The following is a 27,994-nucleotide window of genomic DNA, read 5'->3' as shown; positions in this document are numbered from 1 at the left end:
TGAGCACCCTTCAAAAAGTTTGTACTTTACTCACCTTAATCACCCTATTGAAATCTTTGCAGGATCCACAATTTTAAGTCAAGAGATTGACAGCTAGGCATTTACCATAGATAATATACCTTCTGCCGGGGTCTATGGACAACTCTTTGTAATTGACTAAAATACATTGCACACATTCCATGACGAGTACAATGGCTTACAACCTTAGAGCCAAGCTCACAACCCCACAGTGTGAGTTACACTTTAGGTGGAGCTCAAGAATCCCATATATCTTAAACTTGTAGGTTCTGGATATAAAAATCCACACCTCAAACATCCTAGTTATGAAGAATTTGTTTATAGCAGAGTATTACAACTATTCAATATGGGCACATGCCACTGGTAGATAACCTACTGTCAACAGAAGCTTTGGCTATTGTCACAGATTTATTTCCAACAGCCTTGGGCTTAACGTCATAACCTACTTTAAAAAAATGCCTCTACAACTCACATCAGGTGTGCTCAGCCATTACCTTTTTGAATTAACTTGGAGTACTACTTGCACACCATACATTACAGGTTCTAAATGGTGCACCATATAACTTGCAACATACACAACCACACTTGCATCCTATGCATTCACACGTGTACACACAGTAACGTTATGTTGTATGGGACTATAAGTGCTTTACTAACAACTTGAAAAAAAATAATTATGTAAGGGCTTATGGAGTAATGGGAATAAAAGTAACAAGGTTGAATTTGTTTGCAGTGTTATCAGTGAGGTCATTTAAGATGTCATGAGTGATGAAATATGTGAGGTCATAAGCAGCGCATGACAGACAGGCAAGTTATAGTTATGTGACTAAAATATAACTAGTCAATTCCTGGGTTTTTTCATTTTTACACATTAGTTCTCAACTCATTTCAACACCTATTTAGAATGTCACTAACCTTTTATTCAGTGAACATATTATAATACATTTATTATAGTGAATGATATATCAAGGTATACAATTCTGCTGTATGCACTGTCCCTTCTCTGAACACGATTAAAACATGCATGGCTGGTACTTATGCTCTTTTTGTGCTGCGTGAGTGAATCTATAACTCACATGCAGAAACATTGTTTCGCGTCATACTGAAGCTTGAGAAACAATACAAGTAAATGCCAGTCATAATTACCATACAACATTTTCATTTTTGCATATTTGAGAAGGTTTTTGATCTTGGAGTGGCCATAAGTGTAAATGAAGACAATACCTGCGTGACTTTCAATGAATTTGTCATGCTCGATTGGTCCCAGAATCCTTGCAAAGCGCCTCATTGTTTCGTACAAGTCCTGGATCTCTTTGGGGTATCGCCTTTCCAGAACTACAACCAAATTGTGAGTAAGACAAAAATGACAGCTTTGTATTTGAAAGCAGAAAATGTTACAAACCTAATATAGTTTAAGACATCTCCCACCGTTTGGCATGCTATAGTATGCCACACCTATGATGATTATTACATTGATAAACATGAGCTGAACATGTGCGATACATATGACAAAAAAATTTTGTTTTTGTCTTTTATAGATAGCTCTATTCTCTCTACGACCCAGTGTTGTTTCAACACAGTCACAGAATTTTTGGCTGGGCATTTCTCTCTTACAGTTAATTATTTTTCTCCCAGACTTGAACTGCACTTCACCTCTAAAATCAATGATAATTAGTTGCATAAGTACAGGCTGCAACTCTAACAATGCATTCACCTGGGAATATAAAGAACACTGATGAATGCTTAAATCAATATGAAAAAAGAGTGAAAGCTACTCACCAAAGACCTGTATTCCTGCACATATAACTCCTTTCATCCTAAATGTGAAACATTTCCCCACTGAACAGTATAAAAATAGGTACCCCAAAAACCGCTCCTAGTCACCCACATGACAGCCATTTAAGTTAGGCCATGATAACGAAGGTGAGAAGGAGCGTGAAATATATTTCAATTCTGTTTTTTAGGTAAAGGCTCAAAAGTGGGTAGGTGGTCTCCTCATGGCTGGAAACACCTTATACTAAACCCTCACACAAAACCTTTGCCACCAAACATGGTGATTTAGAAGAACTGACTCTAAACCATACAAGCTAATAGGCAGAGAAAGAAAAATGTTGAAGTCCTCTGCCTTCAATTCAACGGATAAACTCATCTCTCAATACACCTTATGCAGAATCTCTTCTACAATAGGACACAAGGCATTCTCATAGAATTAACTACTTCTGGAACACCCATAACTCAAAAGTGTGTAAAATCACACATATTTGCTCTTCTCAAACCATTTTGCTTTGTGCACTTGCGTTAGTCTTTTGTATGCCTGGAACATACACTGCTGTCAGAATTAAGTTTCGACTGAATGCCAGATTACACAATGAAGAGCGTGCTCAGTGCACCCCCTTGTTACTGAATATCAGTCAATGCCTTTGTACTGTCTGTTTGAATCAATAATGTGTTATATTACATCATTGGCAGAAGAGACCCCAAACCTAGATTGACTGTTCAATATGGAAAATGTCACTTACCCAGTGTACATCTGTTCGTGGCATGTTCCGCTGCAGATTCACATGCTATGCATACGTCTGCCATCTAGTGTTGGGCTCGGAGTGTTACAAGTTGTTTTTCTCCGAAGAAGTGTTTTCGAGTCACAGGATCGAGTGACTCCTCCTCTTCGGCTCCATTGCGCATGGGCATCGACTCCATGTTAGATTGTTTTCCCACAGAGGGTAAGGTAGGAGTGATAAAGTATAAAGAAAAGATATATATATATATTTATATATATATACACACACACACACACACACACATATATACACACATATGTTCAAGTGTTTGTTTAACTTAAACAACTACAGGCTTCCGGGGAGTTGGGAGGGTGCATGTGAATCTGAAGTGCAACATGCCACGAACAGATGTACACTGGGTAAGTGACATTTTCCGTTCGATGGCATGTGTAGGTGCAGATACACATGCTATGCATAGACTAGAAAGCAGTTATTCCTCCCATAAAAACGGTGGTCAGCCTGTAGGAGTTGAAGTTTTTTTAAATGATGTTCTTAGTACAGCTTGACCTACTGTGGCTTGCTGCGCTGCTAAAACATTTACACAATAATGTTTAGTAAATGTATGTGGTGTTGACCAAGTAGCTGCTTTACATATTTCAGCAACTGGTATATTTCCTAAGAAGGCCATTGTAGCACCTTTTTTCCTTGTGGAATGTGCTTTAGGTGCAACTAAGAGATGTCTTTTAGCTTTAAGGTAACATGTTTGGATGCATTTTACTATCCATCTTGCTAAACCTTGTTTTGAAATGGTGTGAGCTTTTTGAAAAGCTACAAATAGCTGTTTAGTTTTCCTGAATGGTTTTGTTCTATCTATGTAGTACATTAGAGCTCTTTTAATGTCTAATGTATGTAGAGCTCTTTCTGCCACAGAATCTGGCTGTGGGAAGAAGTCTGGTAGTTCCACTGTTTGTTTGATATGAAAAAGGTGATACTACTTTAGGAAGAAATTTAGGATTAGTTCGTAGTACAACTTTATGTTTATGTACTTGTATGAATGGTTCTTCAATAGTAAAAGCTTGAATTTCACTAACTCTTCGCAATTATGTAATTGCGACTAGGAAGGCAACCTTCCATGTTAAGAATTGCATTTGACATGAGTGCATAGGTTCAAATGGTGGGCCCAGAAGTCACGTAAGCACTATGTTTAGATTCCCCAAAGGCACTGGAGGTGTTCTAGGTGGCATGATGCGTTTTAAACCTTCCATGAAGGATTTGATAACAGGAACTCTAAATAAAGAGCTGTGCTGTAAATTTTACAAATATGCGGAAATTGCAGTGAGATGTATTTTTATGGAATAAAATGCTAAATTTGATGTTTGTAAATGAAGCAAATAGCATACAATATCTTGTATTGATGCTGAAAGAGGGGCAATTTGTTTAGATTGACAGTGATATACAAATCTTTTCCATTTGTTGGTATAGCACTGTCTGGTAGTGGGTTTTCTTGCTTGCTTGCTTAATTACTTCCATACATTCAGTTGGTAGTTGTAGATAATCCAAATTCTATGACCTCAGGAGCAAAATCGCTAGATTGAGTGTGTTGGGATTTGGGTGCCTGATCTGCCCTTTGTTTTGTGTCAACAAATCTGGTCTGTTTGGGAGTTTGGAGTGTGGTACTACTGACAGGTCTAATGGTGTTGTATACCATGGCTGACGTTGGAGCTATGAGTATCAGATTGAGCGAGTTTTGACGCAATTTGTTGACTAGAAATGGAATGAGTGGGAGAGGGGGAAAAGCGTAAGCAAATATCCCTGACCAATTGATCTATAGAGCATTGCCCTTGGATAGGGGATGTGGGTATCTGGATGCGAAGCTTTGGCATTTTGCGTTTTCGCTGGTGGCGAACAGATCTATGTCTGGTGTTCCCCATTGATTAAAGTATTTTTGAGGTACTTGAGGGTGAATCTCACACTTGTGTGTCTGTTGATGATATCTGCTGAGAATATCTGCTAATTGGTTGTGTATCCCTGGAATGTACTGTGCTACCAGGTGAATTTGGTTGTGTATTTCCCATTTCTGAATCTTTTGAGTTAGGAGGGAGAGTTGGGACGAATGTGTCCCTCCTTGTTTGTTTAGGTAATACATGGTGGTCATGTTGTCTGTTTTGATCAAGACATTTTTGTGAATAAGGAGAGGCTGAAAAGCTTTAAGCGCTAGGAAGACAGCTAACAGCTGTAAGTGATTTATATGTAGCTGTTTGTGTTGGGCATCCCATTGTCCTTGAATGTTGTGATTGTTGAGGTGAGCTCCCCAGCCAATCATTGATGCATCTGTTGTAAGTATGGTTTGAGGCACAGGGTCTTGAAATGGCCGCCCTTTGTTTAGATTCGTGGAATTACACCACTGAAGGGACATGTATGTTTGGCGGTCTATCAGCACTAGATCTTGAAGTTGACCCTGTGCTTGTGACCATTGTTGTGCAAGGCACTGTTGCAAGGGCTGCATATTTAGTCTTGCATGTGAACAATTGCAATACACGATGCCATCATGCCCAATACTTTCATGACAAATTTGACAATGTACTGTTGACCTGCCTGTATTTGTGCCAATATATTGTGAAAAGCTTGTATTCTTTGCATATTTGAACTTGCAAGCGCTTTTTGAGTATTTAGTATTGCCCCTAAATACTGTTGAATTTGCGCAGGTTGTAGTTGTGACTTTTGGTAGTTTATGGAGAACCCTAGCGTGTGCAGGGTTTGTATTACATAATGCGCATGGTTTTGACAATGCGTATGACTGTTTATTAGCCAATCGTCTAGATATGGAAAGACATGAATGTGTTGTCTTCTTAGGTAGGCTGCGACTACCGCCAGGCATTTTGTGAATACCCTTGGAGCTGTTGTTATTCCGAAGGGTAACACTTTGAACTGATAATGCTTTCCTTGAATGACAAACCTGAGATATTTTCTGTGCGGAGGATGGATGGGTATGTGAAAATACGCATCTTTGAGGTCTAATGTTGCCATGAAATCGTGTTGCTGAAGTAGTGGAATAACATCCTGTAGTGTCACCATATGAAAGTGTTCTGACAGGATGTAAAGACTGAGGGTTCTGAGATCTAATATTGGCCTTAAGGTTCCATCTTTTTTGGGAATGAGGAAATACACTGAGTAAACTCCTGTCCCTATTTGATTTTGTGGCACAGCTTCAATTGCTTGTTTGATTAATAGAGATTTGACTTCTTCCTTCAACAGACTGATATGATCTGTGGATAGCCTGTGTGGTTTTGGTGGAATGTTTGGTGGAGTTTGTATCAATTCTAGGTAATAGCCATTGCGGATAATTGATAATACCCAGCTGTCTGTGGTAATGTTTAGCCAATTGCTGTGGAACTTTTGCAGTCTTCCCCCCACAGGTGTGGTGTGAATTGGAAAGGAATGCCACAAGTCACTGTTTACTTTGTTGTGAGGCTTGTTTTGGTGTGTGATATTTTCCCCTGCCTCTGGGGTACTGGCCTCTATAAGTGCTTTTGAAACCACCTCGTTGGTATTGAGGTTGGTAGACCGGCTTTGACTGTGATGTGGATGCCTCAGCAGTTTGGGCTCTAAATCCACCTCTAAATTGGAGTTTACGAAAGGATCCCCTGTATTGTGTGGTATACAGTGCACCCATGGCTTTTGCGGTGTCTGAATCCTTTTTCATCTTTTCAATAGCAGTGTCAACTTCTGGGCCGAAAAGCAGTTTTTGGTTGAATGGCACATTCAGCACTGCCTGTTGGATTTCAGGCTTGAATTCTGAAGACCTAAGCCATGCATGTCTCCTTATGGTTACAGCAGTGTTGATGGTTCTGGCTGCTGTATCTGCAGAGTCTAGGGCTGATCTAATCTGGTTGTTAGTGATGGCTTGCCCTTCCTCTACAATCTGTTGTGTCCTTTTTTGCTGTTCCTTGGGGAGATGTTGGATTATATCTTTCATCTCGTCCCAATGGGCCCTGTCATATCTAGCCAACAATGCCTGAGAGTTGGCTATTCTCCACTGGTTGGCTGCCTGAGATGCCACCCTTTTCCCTGCAGCATCAAACTTCCTACTCTCTTTGTCTGGTGGGGGTGCATCACCTGACGACTGTGAGCTTGCTCTCTTCCTGGCAGCGCTTATAACTACTGAGTCTGGAGGTAGCTGTTGGGTAATATAGACAGGATCGGAAGGAGGTGGCTTATATTTTTTTCTCCACTCTTGGAGTAATTATCCTTGCTTTTACTGGCTCTTTAAATATCTGGTCAGCATGTTTTAGCATGCCGGGGAGCACAGGAAGCGACTGATATGTTGCATGCGTGGAGGAGAGTGTATTAAATAAGAAATCATGCTCTAATGGCTCAGTATGCATGGTGACATTGTGATATGTTGCCGCCCTAGCTATCACTTGAGTGTAGCCTGTACTATCCTCTGGTGGTAAAGGCTTAGAGGGATAGCAATCAGGTTATTGTCTGGAATGGGTTCTGGATCATAAAGATCCCATGGATCCACAATGTCCTGCTGCGAATCAAATGAGTGTGATGGTGACTGTATAGGTGTAGGACTGGTAACAGGAGAGATATGTAGATGTGGAGAGTGAGAAGGAGACTGAGGAGGAGAAAATTGAGAAAGTGGAGGTCTCTCCTTTGTTCTTGGAACTTTAGCTGGCGGCAGTGTAGTATCCAATTCCTCCTGAAAGGCTAATTTCCTCTGGTTTTAGAGGAGGTGCGGTTAAAATTCTGCCAGTTTCTTTATGGATATGAATCCTGGCTTGCCTTTCATCCATTGCTCCTATTTGGGAGTCCTCCTCAGTAGTTTTGTGGCTTTCTTTAAGTGCTTGTGAAAGTCCATGCTCCTCAGTATAAATAGGTTTTTTCGGCTCCGAAGCTGGCTTTTTCGCTATCAAAAAAGTTGGGGTTGAAGATAGTCTCGCCTCGGAAAATGATTTTCGAGATTGACTCGAAAGAGCGTTGTTTGCTCAGTTCCGAGACAGAGCTTCGGCTCGAGTCCGATGGTTTCGGTGGGGTGGCCTTTTCGGTGCCGAGCTGGTGGGTTGGTCATCAAGCGTTTCTGTTTCCGGGTCGAGACATGGCATTCCGGCAGTGGCGTTTCCAAGGCCTTATGTTTGGGCTTAGATGACACAGTGGCAGGCGTACTCATGTGCTGTCCTGCCGTGACCGGTCTGTCCTCCTCGGAATCCTGGTCGGAGTCAGATCCTCGAACGGAGACTGCGGTCTGCATGATTTATTACTCTTCGATGTCGAGATGTTCGGTGCTCTTTGATGCAATCTCGAGTCTCCGTGCTCTTCTGTCTCAGAGCGTCTTTTTCGACCAGAAGGATCTGAAGGCCTCGCAATTTTCTTCCCGATGGTCGGGGGAAAGGCAGAGATTACAGACGAGGTGTTGGTCCGTATAAGGGAATTTAACGTGGCACCGAGGACAGAATTGGAATGGAGTCCGATCAATGAGGCTTCCACGCAGTCGGTTCGACGAGGCCCGAGTTGGGCACGCGCACCGAAGGGCGAGTAAAGCTGTTTGTTTCGACGGTACGGAAGTGTCGATCGAAGGTGTAACACGATCGAAAACAATACCGACGAGAAATGAAGAGTTTTAAGCTTTCCCGAATCGATCTATCGGAGCGAAAGGAAACACGTCCGAACCAGATAGCGGAAAGAAAACAATCTAACATGGAGTCGATGCCCATGCGAAATGGAGCCGAAGAGGAGGAGTCACTCGATCCAGTGACTCGAAAACACTTCTTCGAAGAAAAACAACTTGTAACACTCCAAATCCAACACTAAATGGCAGACGTATGCATAGCATGTGTATCTGCAGCATGGGCGTCGACTCCATCTTAGATTGTTTTCAGAGGGTGAGGTAGGAGTTGTGTATATAGTAATAGTGCCCATGCAATGGAGTAAATATGTATGTACATAATGTGGTTTAAAGCGATGTATTTACAAATTTACAAATGTTCAAGATCAACTTAAAACTGCTACAGGCTCCTGGGGAGGCGGGCGGGCGCATGTGAATCTGCAGCGTCTTATGCCACGAACAGATGTACACTGGGTAAGTGACATTTTCCGTTCAATGGCATGTGTAGCTGCAGATACACATGCTTTGCATAGACTAGTAAGCAGTTATCTCCCCAAAAGCGGTGGCTCAGCCTGTAGGAGTTGAAATTGTTTGAAATAAAGTTCGTAGTACTGCTTGTCCTACTGTGGCTTGTTGTGTTGTTAACACATCCACGCAGTAATGCTTGGTAAACGTATGAGGCGTAGACCATGTGGCTGCCTTACATATTTCAGTCATTGGAACGTTTCCTAGAAAGGCCATGGTTGCACCTTTCTTTCTAGTTGAGTGTGCCTTTGGTGTTATAGGCAGTTCTCTTTTTGCTTTGAGATAACAGGTTTGAATGCATTTAACTATCCATCCGGCAATGCCTTGTTTGGATATTGGATTCCCTGTATGAGGTTTTTGGAAAGCAATGAACAGTTGTTTTGTTTTTCGAATTTGTTTTGTTCTGTTAATGTAGTACATTAATGCTCTTTTGATGTCTAATGTATGTAGTGCTCTTTCAGCTACAGAATCTGGTTCTGGAAAGAACACTGGTAGTTCTACTGTTTGATTTAAGTGGAACGGTGAAATGACTTTTGGTAAGAACTTAGGATTTGTTTGTAAAAGTACTTTATGCTTGTGTATCTGAATAAAGGGTTCTTGTATGGTAAATGCTTGTATTTCACTTACTCTTCTTAGAGATGTGATGGCAATTAGAAATGCTACATTCCATGTTAAATATTGTATCTCACATGAGTGCATGGGTTCAAACGGTGGACCCATGAGCCATGTTAAGACAATGTTGAGGTTCCACGAAGGAACTGGTGGTGTTCTTGGTGGGATAATTCTTTTCAGGTCCTCCATAAAGCCTTTATGACTGGGATCCTAAATAGTGAAGTTGAGTGCGTAATTTGCAGATAAGCTGAAATTGCGGCGAGATGTATTTTAATGGATGAAAAAGCTAGCTTTGACTTTTGTAAGTGCAGTAGGTAGCTGACGATGTCTTTAGCAGATGCGTGTAAGGGTTGTATTTGTTTATTATGCCAGTAATAAACAAATCTTTTCCACTTATTTGCATAGCAACGTCTTGTGGTTGGTTTTCTAGCTTGTTTTATGACCTCCATACATTCCTGTGTAAGGTCTAGATGTCCGAATTTTTAGACTTCAGGAGCCAAATTGCTAGATTCAGCGATGCTGGATTTGGGTGTCTGATCTGTTGTTTGTGTTGAGTTAACAGATCTGGTCTGTTTGGTAGTTTGACATGAGGCACTACTGAGAGGTCTAGTAGTGTTGTGTACCAAGGTTGTCTTGCCCAAGTTGGTGCTTTTAGTATGAGTTTGAGTTTGTTTTGACTCAATTTGTTTACTAGATACGGAAGGAGTGGGAGAGGGGGAAAAGCGTATGCAAATATCCCTGACCAACTCATCCATAACGCATTGCCCCGAGACTGATCCTGTGGGTACCTGGATGCGAAGTTTTGGCATTTTGCATTTTCTTTTGTTGCAAATAGGTCTATTTGTGGTGTTCCCCATCTTTGGAAGTAAGTGTTTAGTATTTGGGGTTGAATCTCCCATTCGTGGATCTGTTGGTGATCCCGAGAGAGATTGTCTGCTAGCTGGTTCTGAATTCCTGGAATGAACTGTGCTATTAGGCGAATGTGGTTGTGAATCGCCCAATGCCATATATTCTGTGCCAGGAGACACAACTGTGTTGAGTGTGTTCCTCCCTGTTTATTCAGATAATACATTGTTATGTTGTTTGTTTTGACAAGAATGTGTTTGTGGATTATTATAGGTTGAAATGCTTTCAGCGCTAGAAATACTGCCAGTAGTTCTAAGTGATTTATGTGAAACTGTCTCTGTTGAGTGTCCCATTGTCCCTGGATGCTGTGTTGGTTGAGGTGTGCTCCCCACCCTATCATGGAGGCATCCGTTGTTATTACGTATTGAGGCACTGGGTCTTGAAAAGGCTGCCCTTTGTTTAAATTTATAGTATTCCACCATTGAAGCGAGGTGTATGTTTGGTGGTCTATCAACACTAGATCTTGAAGTTGACCCTGTGCCTGTGACCATTGTGATGCTAGGCACTGTTGTAAGGGCCGCATGTGCAATCTTGCGTTTGGGACAATGGCTATGCATGAGGACATCATGCCTAGTAGTTTCATCACTATCTTGACTTGTATCTTTTGTTTTGGGTGCATGGCCTGTATTACATTGTGAAATGCCTGTACCCTTTTTGGACTTGGAGTGGCAATCCCTTTTGTTGTGTTGATTGTCGCTCCTAAATATTGTTGTATTTGACACGGCTGAAGGTGTGACTTGTTGTAGTTGAGTGAGAAACCTAGTTTGTGCAGGGTTTCTATGACATACTTTGTGTGTTGTGAGCACCGTTCCTGCGTGTTGGTTTTTATTAACCAATCGTCTAGCTACGGGAACGCATGTATTTGCTGTCTTCTGATATGAGCAGCCACTACTGCCAAGCATTTTGTAAAAACTCTTGGCGCAGTTGTTATCCCGAATGGCAACACTTTGAATTGGTAATGTACCCCTTGGAATACAAACCTTAAGTACTTTCTGTGTGAAGGATGTATCGGTATATGGAAGTACGCATCCTTTAGGTCTAGTGTTGTCATGTAGTCTTGTTGTTTGAGCAATGCGATTACGTCCTGCAGTGTCACCATGTGAAAGTGATCTGATTTGATGTAGATATTTAATGTTCTGAGATCTAATATAGGTCTTAGAGTTTTGTCTTTTTTGGGTATGAGAAAGTACAGTGAGTAAACTCCTCTTCCTCTCTGATGAATTGGTACTAACTCTATTGCATCTTTTTGCAACAACGCTTGAACCTCCAGTTGTAGAAGATCCATGTGTTGTTTTGACATGTTGTGTGTTTTCGGTGGGACATTTGGAGGGAATTCTAGAAATACTATGCAATAACCATGCTGGATAATGGCTAGTACCCACGTGTCTGTTGTTATTTCTTCCCAGTTTTTGTAGAACTTGGTTAGTCTCCCCCCCCACTGGTGTTATGTGTTGGGGATTTGTGACATGGAAGTCACCGTTTATTTTGTGGAGCTTTGGGACTTTGGAACTTCCCTCTACTCTTTGGGAACTGTCCACCTCTATATTGTCCTCGAAAACTTCCCCGCTGGTATTGGCTCTGATAAGTGGGCCTTGTTTGTGGGGTTGTGGGTTCTGTGCTTTGTCCTCGAAACCCCCCTCGAAACTGTGATTTCCTAAATGTGCCTCTGCTCTGTGGGGAGTAGAGTGCGCCCATGGCTTTGGCCGTATCCGTGTCCTTTTTAAGTTTTTCGATAGCAGTATCCACCTCCGGCCCAAACAACTGCTGTCCGTTAAATGGCATATTCAGCACGGCTTGTTGTATTTCCGGCTTGAATCCAGGATGTACGCAGCCATGCATGTCTCCGTATTGTTACTGCTGTATTTACAGTCCTAGCAGCTGTGTCTGCTGCATCCATTGCTGACCGTATCTGATTGTTCGAGATACTCTGTCCTTCCTCCACCACTTGTTGTGCTCTCTTTTGGAACTCCTTGGGCAAATGTTCTATAAAATGTTGCATTTCGTCCCAATGAGCCCCATCATATTTCGCCAACAGGGCCTGTGAGTTGGCAATGCGCCACTGGTTGGCTGCTTGTGCCGCCACTCTTTTCCCCGCTGCGTCGAACTTACGACTCTCTTTATCTGGAGGTGGTGCATCTCCTGAGGTGTGCGAGTTCGCCCTCTTGCGCGCTGCCCCTACCACCACTGAGTCTGGTGTTAACTGTTGTGTGATGTACACAGGGTCTGTTGGTGGCGGTTTATATTTTTTCTCCACCCTTAGAGTAATGGCCCTTCCTTTGACAGGCTCCTCAAACACTTGTTTGGAGTGTTTTAGCATTCCAGGTAGCATGGGTAGGCTCTGTGTGGACGAGTGTGTGTTAAATAGAAAGTCGTCTTCAATTGGCTCTGCATGCAGGCTGACATTATGAAACGCCGCTGCTCTTGACACCACCTGTGTGTAGGCGGTACTGTCTTCAGGTGGTGACGGTCTAGCTGGATAACAGTCGGGACTGTTATCTGACACTGGCGCATCATAAAGATCCCACACGTCTGGATCATCCTGACTCATCCCTGTATGAGTTGGGGACTGCATCATTGGTGGAGTGGCTACCGGTGATGGTTGTGGAGAGCGTTGTGGAGATGGTGGCGGGGTTACTTGTCTTGCCACCTTTGCCTGTGGCTGCTTGTCTTTCTCTTGGAAGGCAAGTTTCCATTTCATTCGAATCGGAGGGAGAGTACTGATCTTCCCTGTCTCCTTTTGAATGTGGAGCCTTCTTTAGGTGTAATCTGGCTCCATTGTCTCTAGCTCCTGTCCAAATCTATGTATTTGCATTTGTGAGGACAGGCCTTGTTCCTCTGTGTAGGAACTTGTTTTCGGTTCCGAGGCCGGATGTTTCGGTATCGAAACTTTTTCCGTTGTTTTTTTCGGTTCCGACGACACTTTTTTGCTCTTCGGTGTAGTGATGTCTCGGTGCTGACTTGTTTCGGTGCAGAGATTGCTCTGACCCGGTGTCTCGGGGTCGAGTCTGGTCTGTGCCGGTATCTCGACCGGAGTCGGATGACTTCGACACATGCATGCCCTTTTTCAGTGCCGATGCTCGGTCACCTATTTTTCGGGTTAAGCCATGGCCTGCCGGCGGTGGCGTCCCCTGGGCTTTAGTGGTCTTTGCGTGAGTTTTGTGTATCGACGTCTTACTCACGGTTTTCGGCGTCTGTTCAGGATCGACCTCTTCCGAATCCAGACCAGATGTTGATCTGTATAAGGATACTTGTTGTGACATTCGGGGCAGAAGCGGAATGGGGTCCGTTCCATTAGCCTTGAAGACGCACGTGGTCGGGCCGACTAGGCCCCCGCCGGGGAATCGAAAACCCCAAAGGGCCGCCAGAGCTCTTCAAAGTTCGGTGTCGATCTGTTGTAACTAACCCGATACCGAACGCAAACAATACTGTCGAATTTTCTGAGATTTTCACTAACTTTCCGAACCGAAACGCGGAGTGAAAAGGAACACGTCCGAACCCGATGGCGGAAAGAAAACAATCTAAGATGGAGTCGACGCCCATGCGCAATGGAGCAGAAAGGGGAGGAGTCCCTCGATCTCGTGACTCGAAAAGACTTCTTCGAAGAAAAACAACTTGTAACACTCCGAGCCCAACACTAGATGGCGGGATGTGCAAAGCATGTGTATCTGCAGCTACACATGTCATTGAATATGAATATATATATATATATATATATATATATATATATATATATATATATATATATATATATATAATGGCCTCTCCTGCAGAGCCCATTCACTTTGCACTGAGATCTGCTAGAGAAGCCCCATCCCACTTTTAACTGAGCCACCTCTTATAATGAAAACTTGCAAAGCTTGCTTTTAAAGAAACCCTCCTTTAAGCCTCCATAACTACGCAGCCAGAGAATACTGACTGAGCTTTAGAGGTAATCAGAACGTTCTCATATTGTGAAGACTGTTGCTTCCAAGCTTGTAAACATTGCTGCTGTAACCTTATGTGGATATTGTGGTTCAGATCTTGAACTCCTTAAGGCAGATACCATCAACTCCAAACATTTTAGTTCTTGGGCCTACATTCTCCAGCAACAGGTACACAGGAAGTATGATTTCAATGTCTGAGAAAGCTATTCTTAACCTTCATCTTATGCCATGCTACAAAAAGGGGCATCGAAAATAGATCCCACTGATCTCAGTACTCTAGACTCACAGATACATTGCTCTACAACCATATGTGGGTCTCACACTCGCTGTACACACAACATGTACTCATCATTCACAAAGGATGTCAATGCCAAGTTCTGGGTTTCAAGTAACTACAGAGCTTTACACAACATGGGTAAGTAGCTGATGCACCCATTGACACACAAACAAGTGTGGTCCACTACAAATCAGAAAACACAGTACACTGCAACCACAACATAATGTGATACATCCAAAACAGGAATGGTAATCATTTGCCCTTTAGAGGGCACCCTAGTTGCACTCTCCAAGTCACAGGACAGGTTCTGGTACTCACATGGACAGGGACAGGCGCAGGCCTCTGTGCTTTATTAGCGTGACACCAGGGCCAAAATAAAAGCCAGGATACCAGTTTCACATGCAGTTTGACGCTCAGGAAAGGGGTACATACCCATGTAGCATGCCAGTAACCTTCCTGTCCCAGCTAGGGTACAGACAGCAGAGGTAATTACTGAAACGTGTTTCAGATAGCAAAAAGGAGGACAATGGCATTGTGAAATATCCTAACAAAAACGTGGGTGGCATGGACTCCAAATTAATGGTGGAGAAATGCAGACTGGAGTCCATGGCATCAGATATCAGAGGGGTAGTATCATCTGTTTTGGCGAATGGAAGAGGATTGAGAAACAGGAGCCTCTCACAACCAAACAGGAGGAGTAAATGGGATGTTTCACAACGTTCCCAAACAGTGCAGTAATACTGATCAATTAAGTGGAAGATTACGATTCCCTGCTGAAGCATTTTTTGACTAGTTGCAATGGCCAATTCCGGATCTGCTTGTGTGATGCTAGCCTGGGGTGAGGAATTGAGCAGGGAAAGGTGGTGTGCCAAGATGGGCATTTGTTGTGTGGCCCAAATTTTAGCTCTGCCACAATGTCACAGAGAATTGAAATGCAGAAACTCGGATGTGATGTCATCTCTTATGGCTCATGCCATTGTCTTATTTCCATCCCCCCTGATGGTAGTGACTGGCACTAGATCATCAACATCAACATCAGCAAGGATGAAGGCTGCTTAGCATTCCATTAAAACAAATACACTTTTAAAAAAACATTTTTATAGAGGATGCAGCACTGCAACATATTACAGTTTAGAAGGCAGTATCATTATGCATTGTGACATGTATAAATCTCATCATATACAGAACAGCATGTGTAGGAAAAAATTGCAGAAGTAGATGGATCATATCTTTAACTAGCATAAACAGTATAACAACAACTGAACCACCATGTGATGTGCCTTTTACTTTCTTGATACAGTTGCAATTACACAACAACCTGGTCCAAATCTCTAGCTTAGTCCAAAATCATGTTTTTACCCCAATCTGTGATAGTATGTTGGATGGGGTGGCTTTCACGTGTAATATCATGTAGTGTAGATGGACTTGTTAAGTGTAAAAAGACCTTCAGGCATCATCTGGGGTGGCATGAGGTGGCAATGAGCGAGTGTGAAGTTAAAGTAAAAATGTTTCCCGATCTGCTGCCATCGGATATTTCCGATGGCCTCTACTTTCTTCTCGTCTCAAGGCCACTGTTTCCGCTCTGCCCCACTTGAGTGTCACCAGTGGCCTCTACTGGGTAGCACATGAGATTTCCAATTCATAGTTATAAGTCTACGGGCCACCAACCGTGCCTCGTCAACAAATTTGTTGGTGGCCTTGGCGACTGGTGATTTACAGAAGAGGCCAAGGAGCGACCCTCCAGCTAGCGCAATTCCGAGCGCCTAGTAACCCATTCTCTTTCGTTGTCTATTTGGGCCCAATAACTCACTACTTCTGGACAGTCCCAGAACATATGTTTCATGTCGGCCCCTGGTTGCTGACATTGTGGAGATGTTGACGGGGAGCTAAACATGCGAGAGAGGGAAGCGGGAGTGAGGTACGCTCTATGGAGAATGTTATGTTGGATATATTGAAACTTCGCATTGCACGACACTCTACTGGGGTACTCTAGGGTCGTCTCCCCATTCTTCAATGGTGAATCCTTTGCCCAGGTCTCTCTCCCATTCTCTACGAGTTGCAACAAAGGGATGCTGTGTTGTATGCGCAAATGCTCGGGCTAGCCATGTTATCAGTTTGCGCCCTTCATCCATCATATATAACAAATATACTAATGAGTGAGGGTCCGGGTCTGTGTCAGTGATGCTTCATAGGCCGAATGCTTCCGCTAGCAGAAGCTAGGAAGTGCCCCGCAGGTAACCCATACTCCTCCTGCACTCGTTCATATGTCAAGAGAGTGCTCTCCTGAAACAGAACATTCAGTGTACCGACCTTCAACCACGTGCTCAGCCCCAATTCTCCCAGCATCTAGTGGAAACTGGATATTGATCACAGTGGCATATCTGGTGAATAAAGCAGCATCTTTGGTATAAGCTCCAGCCTACGGTGAAAGCTTTCGAATGTGATCCTCAGCAAGTTATTTGCCATTGATGGGAGGCACGCTTGAGGCAAAAAGACACGTTACATCTCATCTTGCACCTGTGCAGGTGCATCCGCACTATGGGCCTAGGGGGATTGGTGCTACAGAGCAACCAGGCCAGAAGGCATCCAGATTTATCACCTTCGGCATGCATTTTAGCTTAATATGACCGAAAGTCGACCCTGCGTAACTGTTCCACTAAGTGTGTGTGTGCTTAGTTAGTGCTGCATCTAGGTCAGTTTGTGCTGCAGGGTCAGCTTCTGTATTGTCTTCTAGGGCTTTCAAGGAAGCTTTCATCTGTGTCAAGTCCCTAAGTATTGTCTCTCTCACTCCAACCACCGTGCGAATAAAATGGCCGCATAACACTACATTCATTGCTTCTCAATCCGTAAGTTGAAAACTGGATGTACCCCAATTGTCAACAAAGTAATATGTTAGTGTGTCATTCTTCGCATCCCGGAACTTCTAACAAGGCTGGCTGTAGCCTCCAAGTGGGAACTAACGGTCAGGCTGCTCCCCATTCTAATTGTAGCTATATTGGGTTGTGGTCAAAGAAGGTCCTACCCAGGTATTCGGCCCCTATTACTAGTATTCGGGTAGTGGGGTAACACAGGATCCTGTCTAATCTGACATGCAGGTCATGCACAGCTAAATAATATGAATAATCAATCATATTTGGGTAGAGAGATCACCAGCAGTCTAAGAGCGGCCAGTGTTGAAACCAAGGGGAGAATAGAGTAGCGGTTGACAACCGGGGAGTTCGGAGTGGAGGGTGTGAGTGATCCAACTGTGTATTAAGTATGCAATTAAATATACCCCTAGTTTCCAAGGGATGTAGGTCCTGTGTTAAGGCTGCGGAGAGGTTAAAGAAGTATGCAGGCTGGGCCACATTAGGGGTGTATATACTACCTATTAATACAGGAGACCCTCCACCAACACATCTGCCCTCAGGATCAACGTCTGGTGACAGGAGGTGGAAGGGGACGCCTGGACGAATCCAAATCCAGACTCCTCATGCGAAGCTTCAAAATGTGGTGCAATAGCAGTGATCCCCTCCATCACTTCCCCTCGCCACATGTGTCACCCCTTCTTATTAAATATTGCTGCACAGTGTGCCTCTTTCTAGTACTGCCCATCCCCGGACATTCCACATTATTTTGAGTCAAGCCATCTACTCAACAAAAATAAAGGGGGGGGCGTCCCATTGAGGGCTAGTTTTATGGGTCTGCAGGCGCCACCCACATTGTAAAGCCCGTGGGAGATCTGAAAGAAAGGAAAAAAAAAAAAGAAAGTTGCTATCACATGCTTTAACTGTTCGATTAACCTTAACTTCCAACTCCCAACCCAAGGCAGCTCTGCAACGTGGAGTCCCCTAAAGCAAATACACCTTGACGTGGTTAATGTGATTATCTGCACTTTTCTCAGTCTACTTTCATTTACTTTCATTATTTTACACTTCTGCAGTATTACTGCCCTGTTTTTGTTGGCAAAGCTGAACAAGTGGGCCCCCAGGTCTGATCTCAGGCATTTACCTTCTACCATATGCAGAGGATACATAACATTATGGAGACCCAACTTTGTCTACGGGTTCACCCGGTGTCCACAATATTTCACTTCAAAATATTTGAGTTTGGTGTTACACACTCACATTAATGTAGTGGTTGTTGAAATACATTTAAAAAAATGGCGAGTTGTTGCGTTATACGGTTCCTACTATGATAATAGGACTGCATATAAGGACAACTGAAATTCAAAACGTGAGTCCATCCATACTATCGGAAAATGTTGACCCAAATCCTGGATACAAACAGTGCTTCACTGGAACCTCAAACCAGCCAGGGGTGGAAGGTGATTGTGACAATCTAAACATGACACACTGACTCTCCAGGGAAGTTGTGGAAACAGATCATACCCTTTTGTTGTATTACTCATGCATGCCTAGGCGAGACACAAAAGAGATGTGAGATAAGTTTGGAACCCACTTATTGAAAATCTCAATATAGCATATAGCAAATGAGATGCAATAATTAGGCAGATAAAATAGAGCAAAGTAATCTGCATTATAAACATGGTGACGAAAATAAACAATCCATCCATGGTGAATGTGATTCTAGAAGTTCTAGGGGTTCTAGAAATTCCTACCCAACCCTAAAACTATACTAAAAAGCATAGCGGGTATACCCTTCCGCTTGGCCCGATCTAAAGGATTAGTCCCAGGCCCAAGAGACAGCCTGCGGTGTAGATGGCAATCCTTTCGGGGCTGATAGGTTAGCGCCAGCTGAAAAGTATGTCAAAAAGAATTTGTACCAGGACTGCCCTCTACTCCTCTCGGATCAGTGCATCACTTATATAATAAAATCATGCTGAATTGGAAGCGCAATCCTGATGTAATGTTGTATCTAGATGATAGAAGCTGTCACCTGAACAGTCAACACAAACTAGCATATTGTGTGCAATGTCTTTCGCCTTGGATAGACAGTACTGATTACAAGTCATGCAAAGGCTAACTAAACAAGCAGAGTGCTCTCCACTTCCTAGAATAAAAGCTAGCTGATAAAACATATAAAAAGTAATTGCTAGAAGCAGCCTTATTAAAATGAATAAAATATGAAATGTATAATGAAGCTAAATGAAGCTAAAACAGGGGAAACCAACACAGGTCCAAGAGATCCTCACAACAGTTAAATATTTCATATCCAGTGTTTGCAAACTGTTTCAATTTATGCAACTGTATTTCTCTAGGAATTTTATTTTAGCCGATGAATTGAATGATAAAAATTTCTATACAAAAAATAGAAATTCCAGCTGCAATCAGCAAAATAATCTGGGACAACAATGTAAGAAAGAAGATAAGGAACGTGACAGAAAATTAAGGAACAAGTGTGTTGCATCCTTCATTCACAGTGCGTACTTTTAGATCGTTTAACAGGAACGGAAATCGTAGGAAAATGGCCTTTTCTTGGGTTGGAATTGCCAGACACAGTGGACAGCCTACCATCTTGAAAAGGGCTTCTTATAAAACTTGACCATGACCTCACTCAGGAAATAATTGTGCTCACTTGGGAAATGAAGAAGCCCAAGTTTGACATCTGTCTTCCAGCGCAGAATGTCAGTTGTTAAGTCACAGGATTTTACACTGGGAGTCCTTACATGGCAGTAAGTACATCAGTAGAACCTATACATCAGTGTTTTTTACATTCAGAGTGCCGTTACTTTGCATCTTTGAAGGGAAGTCTTTTTGTGAATATGCATATCTAACTGTATAAGTATATAAAAATGTACATATGTAGGTAGATATGTATCATTTTTAATGCATTTATATATGTATAGATTTCTTAAGATAAATTAAGTAATAACTGTTGGCTCTTTAATGTTTTATATTTAAACAAACAAATCTCATAATACGCTGTTCTTATCCAAAACCTAGAGGAACACTATCTGTGCACCTAGGTAAATAAGTGGTGAATGAGAATGTTTTCTTATTGGAGCAAAAGCCCTCACCTACCTCAAGAGGTGGTATGCTTTGTCATCGGGCAGCTCATTGTGGACCTAAAAAGGGGTTCTTTGCTGGAAATCTTTTACTCAATTTGCTACAGATTAAGTTCTATGTAGAAGAGCCGATGTGAAAAGTGCAGACTGGCGAGGAAGTGAATTAAAATGAACTAGGGTACCCCACTAAAAGTGCTTTAATTTTGGGTTCCCTGTTAATGGATAAAAACAAAACGGAATGTATACGGAAATAATGTTTCTTGATATCCTCTACAATTGGTCAACAAGTCTCTTGACCTATTTTGTCTATGAAGTTGTACGGTACTTCATCAGGACCCTAGTAACCTAATTTATATGCAGTGGTACCATAACTGAATTTGAAGTGCATACCCACAGTATTAATTCACCAAATATGTATTCACAAGATTTTCTACCTCTTTGTATTCGAAGAAATAATCCAAAACATAAAATCGACCTACAGAAATAAAATAAATAAAACATATCAAAAAATGTGAGGAAATTATCACAGACCCGAGACCAATACAATCTTTTCACATGTGGATCAGGATTACCGGTCATCAGTCAAAGGTATCCCACAATAAGTACAACACCAGTGTACTACCCATCACATAACTGCTATCCGAACCAGTTGAAATCTTCTCAAAACACATCTAAGTGGATCCCTGTAAGTAAATGTGCAATTCTTTTCTGTAAAACCAGGACTAAATGATTAAAATGTACCTACCCCTATCTCCACAGGATTAATGAAACCACTCAATGACAGTTTACAGATAAAATGTTCATAATGTGGTAATATTAGTAAATTTACAGTCTTCATAGTGTGCCCACACCTTGGAGCCCCGAAAGATGCTCACAGCAACTGCTTGTGGACACTGCCATCACCCTACCCCGTCTCTGCAGGCCTGAAGGTACTGGTGTACATAGGTGAGCGGTATTTCTACCCATCAACACGTGGGTCACGTGGTACGTAGATCATGTGATCACAGCGTGACATCAATTTGCAAAACTAGCTGAAAATGGCGGCTCACTCTCTGTGCCATATTGGAGACATTAATTTAATTAGGGTCAGAGTTCTTAAGCCTTCGAAACAGGCCATAGTGTGTTGAGTAAATGATAACGTTCACTACCAAAATAAACATGTGGATTAGTATAGCATGTGTCTGGCCATCCGTACATGGATATTGTAAAACTTCCAAACCAGGTGTATGTTTACCTGGAGTGTGGATTAAAATTTGAGCCAAAATCACCACATAACTATTTATAAGGTGTGACTGATATACTGTGGAATCCTAAATATTATTTCTCATTAAAAAGCAGTGTATGAAAGTTACACGAGTGGGAGATATATACGGGGCCAATGGATACGATTCCTCTCATAGAAAGATCACTTGTGTATGAATTCACTCCATGGGATACCATTGTTCAACTCGTTTATATGGGTATTTACCCAGAACACCCATCTATGTTTTCCAAGTAATGGGACCAACTGTGATTTATCAGTTTGTGTCACTACTTCAAAGATGATCCATTCCAGATCATCAGGAGTGTGGTTCATCTCCAGGAATTGCACACTTGTTTTTGTAGTGACTTTTTAAATCTGATCCCACTCCTATTTTCATTAATACATGTATTTTTCTGCCCTGGTTTTCATCCCTATGTATCTTAGTACGAAGGGACACATGATCATGTATATGCAATTTTTAGTGTTGAAGTTAGTATGTTTGTTGAAGGACCAATTCTTTCCATTATTCACTTCAATCTCTCTTGTTTCCTTGCATTCTTGTAAGAGGCATAGCTAGCAGAACTCTAGGAACTCAGATACCACGAAACACAGGTAGAGCTGGTGGGCTGGATGGATGGGGATGAGAAAATATGCATCCTTTAGGTCTAATGCTGCCATTAAATCTCTTTGCTGAAGTAGAGTACAATGTCCTGAAGGGTTACCATGTACAAGTGTTCCAACACTATGTCGATTTAGAGGTTTGAGTTCGACAACTGGTCTCAGGGACCCATCCTTTTTTGTGATAAGAAAACAAAGGGCATAAACCCCCTTCCTTAGGGTTGGGAGAGAACCCAGGTCTGATGGCCCCTTGTTATAAGAGGGCTTGCATTTATTCCTTTAAAAAGGTGTATATGATCCTTGCTGAGGGATGAGGCACAATATAGTATGTTGGGGGAATGAGTGCAACTCTAGTCACTAACTGTGTTACTATGGCTAGAACCTATTTGTGTGTGATAATTTTGTGTACTTTTGGCAGGAAATATGTGCTTCTAGCCCCAAAAGGTGTTATGCAGTTTGTTGAGAGTTGTAAGGAGTGAGTGTTTTGTAGTGGTGGAGGCTCCCTTGCCAGAACCTCTTATGGCTCTTTCTGTGTTCTTGCTACCACTATACACTCCTGTCTTCTGTAACCTCTAGAGGTGTCAGGTTGATAGGGGTTCTGTTACTGCTGGTAAGAGCTTGCATTTGGAAAGGTGAGATTAGAACCTGTACAATACTGCAGACTATGAGGCTCTCCATCAAAGGGGAGACTAAGTAAGCATTGTTGCACCTCAGGTTTAAATCCTGAGATACAGAGCCACGCACTGAACATTGAATGAGGATACTTGTGTTGACCCCTAGAGCGGTAGTTTCTGCTGCATCAAGGGCACAATGTATAGTTGAGTTTGAAATGGTCTTGCCCTCTGTGCCCAATTCCTCTCCCCATTGTCTGTATTCAGATGACCGATGTTGAAGCAACTCCTGCATCTGGTTCCAATGGGCCCCATCATATTGAGCCAGTAGGCCAACACAATTGGCAATGCACCAGTGGTTAGCTATCCCTGTGGCCATCCTCTTGCCTGCTCTGTCCAGCTACTTACTCTCCTTGTCGGGGGCAGGGCGTCCCCAGTTCCATGAGAGTTTACACGCTTACGTGCTGAGTTGACGACCAAGGAGTCCGAGTCTACATGTCCCCTGATGTACAATGGGGTCAGAAGATGAGGCCTTCTATTTCTGCTCTATCCTAGGGGATACTACAATGGCTTTTACCAGGTCTTTAAAGGGCTCTGTACCTAGTTTTAGCATGCTCTTTAACATGGGTAACAAATGGATAGCCTGCTCTGTTTTGGAAAGTCGTAACTAAAATACTGTCCTTCTCCTGAAGTATATGGAGGACCAATTTATGGTATTGGGATGCCCATTTTATTATCTCCTGGTATGAGGTAGTATCGTCTCGGGAGAAGGTTTGGAGGGATCTAGAGCGGAGTCAAGGTACTCAATGGCGTCTGCAGAATGATCATCCCAGAGGTCTCTTCCATCGACTGGCTATCCAGCTATGTCATATGGCTCATCTACGTGGTAGAGGTTGTGTGATCCTGCCGACGACTGTGGTGAACCAAGAAGTGTATATGCCTTTGGTAGTGTGTCTGGAAATGGAAAAGGGGGGAGAGCAGGAGGCAGAGGAAGTGAAGGAGGAGTGCAAAGGGCAAAGTAGATGGGGTTGTGCCCTTGTGCCTGGGAGCCGATTCTGAAGCTAAGTCCTTGTCGAAAGCTGGCTTCCACTTAGGTGGTAGGTTGTCGGCCACTCTGGGCTGTGGTTTAATAGTAATCTTTCCGGTCTGTGGACCGATATACAGTCTCTTTTCCCAGGCATCAATATCCGCTTGGAGGAGTTCAAGGATTGGTTGCTCTGATTTGTTGGGACTTTCAGAGCCTGTGGTTCAACATCAAAAGGGTGGTCCATGGAAGTGACACCTTTGAAGTTGGCCTCTTCGGTGTCAAGACAGGTCTCAGATACTGAGATTTCAGTGCAGAAGGTGGTGTTGGCTCTGAGAAGGCCTTTGGCACCAGCGGCATCTTAGGGCCTGTTGGCTTTTTCAATGCCAACATGAGCTTCAGCGTCAATCAAGCAAAAATTGTAGTCCTGCCAGCAGATATGGAATGTTTTTGCACACTTGGATACAGGGGGTGCAAGGTCCATGGGCATCTTGTGTGACTGACCTGTGACAAAGGTGCCCGTCTGGGGCATTTGGTGGCCCAGACTGCTGGCCTTACTTAGAAGGGCTAGTGGCCTGAACCTCTCAGGGTGGTGCTCTATCTGGCTTAGCGGGATTTGGTGGGCTTGATGCAAGGGTCTGCCATACTCATGGCTCTTGGCATTGTCCTTTTGTGTAGTTCCGTTTCCTCAACGTTGAGGTGGGATCATTCCTGCTCTTCATCTCAACTGGAGGAGAAAACCGCCTCCGGTAACAGTTGGTGTGCCGGAATATCCAAAGGCCCAGCTTCCTCGATGTCCTCAGCACCGGGAATGTTTTCACCGAAGATATCCTGAGTGTCCTCTGTAGAGTGTCTGCACATCCTATGATGTGCCCAGTGTCTCCTTTTGCTGACGAAGAGTCTTTTTGGTCCTGTATGCCAGGCATGTCTCATACTCGTTGTAGTATCCTTGAGAGAACAAACACAAATTACAAACCTGGTGGTGGTCAGACCACAGATATTTTGTGTGTCATGGAGCTCCCAGTAGTGAATTGGCGGTAATATGTTGTTTTCTGCTCTAATCAGTGTCGAAAGAAGACAGGAAACGGAGTGCAAGGAGCATCAAAGTGCACCTCGATCTTGGAGCTCTGGTGAGAACACCAGAAACCCAATGGCAGAAAAAAAAAATCTAAAATATAGTAGGTGCCATTAAGCAATGTAGACATAAGGAAGCGTCACAATATACCTTGTGACTCGAGAGAATTCTTCAAAGAAAACCAAGTTGCAAACGTCCCAGCTCAATACTAGAAGGTAGGAATATGCAGAGCATAAGTGTCTACAGTAATACATGCTACGAACAGTTTTCCAATTCCACAAGTCTGTTTTCTCCTAGAAATAGGATATCTTTAGGACATGGAGGGCTCTGTAAAACATTAGTGCATATCACACTTATAAATTTACCATAAACCCCTGGTAATACCCAATGTATACTGCACACTCATTTTTCTGTATGTTGTGCTGCTTTCAATACTTACTCTGACATTTTCTAAGGTTGATCAGACCATGGTCTCTGATAATCCTATACAATAAAAAAACACACGGGCACAGTTAATTCAGAGAACCTATATTGTCGAAGACAGTATGCATTCAATCATATGAATGTTTTGATGCTTCAGAAACTAAAAAACACATGAATTTAGGAGCCCTGTACAGCATTCTCCACAGCATATTGATAATGTATATAAAATCATAGACAAACTCATCTTACATTCCCATTTGATTATTTTTAACTCGCTACACTTTTACATGCAAGGGCTCCTGATTTCATAAAAAGTAAATGCAGTTTGGTAAATTAATTTTGTTCCGCTATGCACTTGCAAATAGAAGTACTTATTCAAGTCTATTTTTACCCTCTCTGGTTTATACAAGCAACCACAGCAAAAAACAAAAAAAGGAAAAAAGTATGGAACTTACACTGTTAATGCTTTGAGATAAAGATGGAAATTAGAGCGGTCCAATGATAAACACGTATTTAATTTCAATGTCATTTCTTTTTAAAAAAGGTTAACACTTAATCTGAAGCACACTATATTGAGCAAGATAAAGAATACACTAGCTGTAAATAAAATAATTTTAAAAGTTTGTTTTTAATAATCGAGGCAGTCGTGGCTAGTGAAATTTAGAAGCAGTAGACTGTAAAAAATCACTCTTCTTGCAAAAAAAGAGAGAGAGAGAAGTCAAAAAGGGTTTGAAAAATATAGTGCACAATGACTTATGTTACAGCAGTTTTTAATAATGAATTTGGCTGAAACTATGTTTAAAGGAGTACTCTGAATATTTCAATACAAGAGCGCTTTTGAAGTAGTAATTCTTATTATAGGCGTAGTATTTTGTACATATAGTTGAGTCTGATAAGAATCCAAGATTTTTGAACGTGCACCAGGGTAAAGCTAGAAACACACAGACAAATGGGTCTAGTATTCCTTTTTTCATATGCCCTCTGTGCACGGCAAGTGACCTGGCTGGTTTGCATGTCTGCACTGGGGTTGGAGGGCAAGACTGAATTGTGAGGCGAGGCTGAAGTGTGAGGGCCTATTGACATCGGAGGTAAATTGCTTTTGTGCCCAAATATTAGATTCATTAGCTATGTTAGGCACAGATTAAGAAGTAATTGAGTATTATGAGTTTCAAACATAATGTGTGACTAACAGAATTACATTTGAATGATTACTTTCTTCAATAACTCTGCTCCTTTTAGCTCAATTGATCAATAATTAATATTCCTTTATACTCTTTATACTTAGTCCTGTCTACCATCAGATGAATGAAAGCATAGCTTTCTGTGCCAAATAACATTTAGATGATTTTTCGTTTTAGTCTCACAAAACCACTCAGTCATGCCTTCCATTGGAAAGGGGAAACAAACTGAATGTAAATTGTACATCACAAGCAAGCAACTCCCTGTGTGAAAGTCCAAGCTAGTTTATGTTGCCGGCAAGCTTAAGTTATAAGATCAGGCTAGTGTAAGAGGGAAAAATAAGAATGTGACATGGTTTCTTCTGTAAAACTAGTGTTCGAGAGCCATCCTGGTGTGTGTGGCCAGTCCAATGCCACCATACAAGAGTTCATTTCAACAGGGAATATGAATGGGATTTTAAGGAACCAACTGAACGCCTCTGAGCTGTATTGCATAATATGCTATCTTATTTAGGACACACAGGCTGAAAGGCATTAGTAAAGAGGTCTTGCCACTACCTATCTTTAACCTACTACAGTTCATACTCACGTAACAGCAGAGATGCTTCACCCTCATACTATACAGGTGTAAACAAATTAGTATGATGTAGCTACCAACCACTAAAGTAGACCTCACTCCTCACAAGCTGCCAATACTAAAACTAGGAGAGATAATTTAAGTTGGTCAGCAGTTGTCACATTTTAAAGTGTTTATTACTACCTTATGATTAATTGGACTAGTTTTGAATGCATTTCACTTCTATTTTTTCCAAAGGTGACAAGTAATGCTCGGGCCTTTCTCTACAAAACAATAAGTAGCACAAATTGAGTCTTTTGTTTAGGATTTCACAATGTATTTCAAAGCGCAATGAAGTGCAAATAATGAGCACGTTACAATGTGTTTTAATACGTTTCCCTGTTGTGACCTCAAATTGTTAGAATTGTTTACATTATTTCCCTAGTGATATTTTATGTGTAAAGGCAAAAAAAAAATGTGTAACTCTCCATGAGAGTTCTCAAAACAGACACCAGACACAAACAAATAAATGTAAAGTGAAACTAACACTGAAACAAGCTTTTCTGCATAAGTATGCACATTCAAATTTGCAGGTAGCTTGGATTTGAAATAAATCATTCCAGTTGTGCGCACGGTGCTCATTGTGAGAGTCCTTCCTGAATTTACTCTCCATTTGTCTTCTCACTAGCACAGACAAGAAGGAAATGCAAATCATTCCATAAAAAATGCAAACTAGTCCTCCGAAATACATGTGTCTGCATGTTGCATTCTGCCACTACAGCGGGACTAGTGTTGTAAACAAATAGGTGTTCATGAGAGATGTACAATGGGAACAAATGAACTCTCTTCTGCAACTAATTTATTACTTCCACTCAAATGCTTGTCAGGAATGTGGATGGTAGATAGCTCTGGATGGCTCCACAACCTTACATGCTCTGCTGTGTGAGGAGGA

The 27,994-nt window shown here is 42.2% G+C and overlaps 1 protein-coding gene across 2 annotated transcripts in view; it reads right to left on the bottom strand.

Annotated features, from left to right (window-relative positions):
• The window catches only part of TADA2A (transcriptional adaptor 2A), a 241,860-nt gene that overhangs the window by 111,437 nt on the left and 102,429 nt on the right, over positions 1-27,994 (bottom strand). For both annotated transcript variants that reach the window (XM_069226575.1, XM_069226576.1), the window contains 2 exons: positions 25,325-25,368; positions 1,243-1,353 (listed from right to left, as the gene is read on the bottom strand). In XM_069226575.1, the coding sequence (XP_069082676.1) occupies positions 1,243-1,353; positions 25,325-25,368 (155 nt within the window). The remainder of the gene's footprint in view (positions 1-1,242; positions 1,354-25,324; positions 25,369-27,994) is intronic.

Source organism: Pleurodeles waltl, chromosome 3_2 (assembly GCF_031143425.1).
Source record: "Pleurodeles waltl isolate 20211129_DDA chromosome 3_2, aPleWal1.hap1.20221129, whole genome shotgun sequence".
Lineage (NCBI taxonomy): Eukaryota > Metazoa > Chordata > Amphibia > Caudata > Salamandridae > Pleurodeles > Pleurodeles waltl.
Note: the sequence above shows the minus strand (reverse complement) of the source record. Positions and strands in the feature narration are given on the sequence as shown.